This window comes from Limulus polyphemus, unplaced genomic scaffold (assembly GCF_000517525.1).
Source record: "Limulus polyphemus unplaced genomic scaffold, Limulus_polyphemus-2.1.2 Scaffold302, whole genome shotgun sequence".
NCBI classification, from domain to species: domain Eukaryota; kingdom Metazoa; phylum Arthropoda; class Merostomata; order Xiphosura; family Limulidae; genus Limulus; species Limulus polyphemus.
Window position 1 is genome coordinate 490,819 of NW_013665912.1, and position 3,895 is coordinate 494,713.

Here is a 3,895-nt window from a genome sequence, read left to right on the forward strand (position 1 = left end):
TATATGCTTCCCACGGTGCCTTCACATCGAATTCCTGTGGCATCCTTCCTACTAGATCACCCCTATTGCTGACACTCATATCTGGAATGTGACTTCTGACAGGATTGAAGATGTCTGCATTAGGGTTTAGCTCTGGGATCTAGAAGGGACTTCCCGTTGTCTGAGGCTGATTAGGTCGATGGCTAATATATCCTCCTTGTGTAAAATACAGTAAATCATCCTTTAATGCATTTAATTTGCTTTGAAATTTTCTAATGTTTTCCATTTGTGTACTCTGTTTTTCTCTCAACTGTTGGAGACTTTCTTCTTGTTTATTTTCTTTCTCCTCCAACCACTGCTGTAGTCTCTCTTCTTGTTCATTTTCAATAATAGAACATTTCCTGATGGAGCAGATGAACCCCACATGATGCAGAAGCCAATGAGATGGAGACCAGTACGAAAGAAGAAACGTGGAAGTTCTCGAATGATCATGAAGGCCTCAGTGCATTCGAAGTGCCCTCTTTTTAGTATATAACCCTGTTAAAAAAAACAGTTGGATTGAAGACATAGATAAAGCAAACAGTAGTTACACTGAGTTTCGGGTAATTTACGATTCTGTTTCGAGCTAGTGTGTTTTGCACTCATAGAGAGCAAAGATATCGAGATTGTGAATTGCTGTGACTTATAGCATGTATTATAAATGTTGTTAAGTTTAAAGTGACGAGAAACGTACTGGCTGTGGAATTGCTGTGTACTAAAAGTTTATATCGAGAAAGAATAAACTGGTTTGATCAAGAAATGACTTGTATTACTGAAGTTCCTCGAAAAGAATTTCTATCGCAATTGAATAAACAAGCAGATATGTAACAATGCACATGCATAGTAAAAGTAACAAGAAATTATTTATATTGACATGTTTATATTTTCTTGCAATATTTACCAGGGTTTCTCAAACTTTGCACCTCAAGGCCCTCTTAATTTTTTGGCACAATAGTGAAGACCCATATATGCAGATTGTGACTCATTAATTTAGAACAGTCACAGTGCTTCCTGCCAGTAGTGGCCCATTAGTTGAAATTTTAAACTCTGTGATATAAAATGGGATATTAAATTTATAATACACCTTGAGGATGTAATTTCTTAAAGCAATTGATGAGATTTTCAATTTTTTCATTTATTTGGAAAATTTTCCTTCTGTGTTTATAATGTGAAGAAACTGCAGAATAAAGGATTTATTATGATAGTTGTACTATGCAATTACTACATATTGTGGTAGTTTCAAATAAAACCAAGTTAGCCTTAGAGCCAATATAGCACATTTATTTGCACAGAATGGCAGGTTTTTATGGGTGACGAAAATGAATGTGAAAACATTGGTTCTATTTACCAGCTGCTCCCTAGGCAAAAGAAAAAATTCCCATCAGACAGAATCAGCATTCTATGGTAAAGCATGCAGCTAGAATATAACTCTGTTGCCGCCTTCAGGTGATTCACAAAAAAATTGTTGAGAGGTGGGCAACACATTCAGATTTTGCACAGGGCAGCAAAATATGTCCCAGTGGCCCTGCTCAGAGAAATGATATAAGTTTGTTTAATAACAGGAGGTTCTACAATATATTTATTATGAAGTAATATTAAATATCTAGCTGTGTTCCTGCAGGCCACAAGTAAACAGTCTTTGTTTACTCATAGACATAAACATAGGATGTGTATTTGCTTTTAAGGATACTGGACAGTCACTTCTGCTGGTTTAGTTACCTTCAACTAGACTGTTTAAGCTCAACATTCCGTAGTAAAGGGATATGTTACTATATCTTTCCTTCTTTGTTAGTTTAAAAGTAAGAATTTAAAATTATTTCATTTTATATCCTTCCCTCTGGACACAGTTATTAACTTTAGTTTTCTCTAAATAGCAAATGTATTTTTGTGTGTAAATACCAAACTGTTTGGTTCTCTTACAGGAATAATGTAACATTTAATTAATGAGTTAAGCTATTGTTGTCAGCGAATCAGACAATATCTAAAGATGGTCACATCCTCAGTTTGTACACCTCCCGCTATCTAAATATTTTCAAGTAAAACCAATTTCTCGACAAGTATGTACTGGAACACACAAAAAGACAGTCTTTTCTGTTAGACTATACTTTCCATAGCTTTCACTTTCTCGGTATTGATCTCTGTAGGATTAAAACACGATGATTTTCAAAAACAATCTTCACTCGGCTATCTTCTAATAGAACTGACTCAGGAAAGCGCACCCGAATTCAACAAGTAAACTTGTTTTCTTTGTCCAGTCAACAGCATCATCTCATGACCTTTGTTCTCTCACAGCATTTATTAGATTTTGCATTCAGACAGTATCAACTTGGCCACCAAATGATATTATAGTGCTAATCCTTTCTAACGAATGTTATATCCTCTCAGGTAGAGTAGGTATTATATGCTATAGAGAAAGCAACTAGAACAAGACAAAATTCGACAGTTTCCTAGACCACATGTTTGTGTTAAAACTGTATAGAAACTCAATGAATGAAAATTTTTAGAAATTATTTTATAGGTAAAACAGGTAGAAAACATATGATATATCTGCATATCGATGCTAAAAAGTTGAGACTAATTGGTGTATTTAAGTTCAAGTTTGTGCTAAATAACTTAGATTTTATGTGACTTTCAGCCTTCTTTAACTTTCCACAAGAACTCTTAAAGTTTTCCCGTAGATTTTATGTACTTTTAGATTCATTTAACTTTTGCGTGTGCTCCTAAATTTCTTGTATTAGATTTCTGCGTAACAAGTCAATATTTGGGATACTGAGATTGTGGTATTTGGATACTATGCACAGTTACTTATAACATGTTTTGTTTTTTGCATTGAAATCTATCGTTTTTATGTCGCACACTATTTTGTGTAAAACACGGGAAAAAAACTTTTTAGTGTATTTGGATTGTTAATTCTAGCTTTGAAAACATTTTGAAAATTTATATGTAACTGAAGTATAGGTGTTAAAATTTCGTTCAATCTTGTAAACCTCGTTTTAGATTTACTAAGGCCCGCCGCGTAAGTAAGGGTATGAAAATTATTAAATTAACAAAATGGCAGTTCGTAGATTATTAGCTTCTTCAGTTTCTTGGAATACTGGTTTAAGTTTTGCTAATATTTCTAAAGGTATGTGGTGTTCTGTCAAATTAGCAAGACTCCACTTTGCGAATAGAAATAGCTACGAAACTATTTTCATAACTGCAAAGGATTCGTGTCAATTTTAATAAATCTCTTAAAGTTTATAATAATATATTATTAATATATTCGGTTAGCATAGTTAAAGTTAAAGCTAAACATAAAAAGTTGTAGTATTAATCTTTATATTTAATGTGAATAGTTATCTCTTAGACTTAAGTCTATGACTAGCATTAAAAAAGCAATTTACCTTGATCTTAAGCTGTATGGATTGTAATGTGTAATGATTCTTTTGTGTAGCATTACTATTTGTACTAATTTTAATAAATCTCAAAGTTTCTAATAATATATTATTAATATATTCGGTTAGCATAGTTAAAGTTAAAGCTAAACATAAAAAGTTGTAGTATTAATCTTTATAGTTAATGTGAATAGTTATCTCTTAGACTTAAGTCCATGACTAGCATTAAAAAAGGAATTTACCTTTATCTTAAACTGTATGGATTGTAATGTGTAATGATTCTTTTGTATTGTATTAGTATTAGTACTAACTTAGTTATATTATAGATATAAGCAATAGTAATAATAATAATAATGTCATTAAGTAATTGTACTTATAATTTATATTTTTTAAGTTATATTACTTCATAGGTAAATTCGATGACGAGGAACCCACTTTGAGACTAATAATGGCTGGAGACGGCTTGAATGGGTAATGAAGAAAAACTTTAATATAAGTTTAAC

At 32.2% G+C, this 3,895-nt stretch overlaps 1 protein-coding gene across 2 annotated transcripts in view; it reads left to right on the plus strand.

Moving 5' to 3' along the window:
* Positions 1 to 2,838: 2,838 nt before the first annotated feature.
* The window catches only part of LOC106457201 (39S ribosomal protein L42, mitochondrial-like), a 19,875-nt gene continuing 18,818 nt past the window's right edge, over positions 2,839 to 3,895 (plus strand). Inside the window, exon 1 of one of the 2 annotated variants that reach the window (XM_013916595.2) lies at positions 2,839 to 3,142. In XM_013916595.2, coding sequence (XP_013772049.1) covers positions 3,070 to 3,142 — 73 coding nt within the window. In that variant the 5' untranslated portion in view covers positions 2,839 to 3,069. The remainder of the gene's footprint in view (positions 3,143 to 3,895) is intronic. The other variant, XM_022383036.1, reaches the window with a different exon arrangement.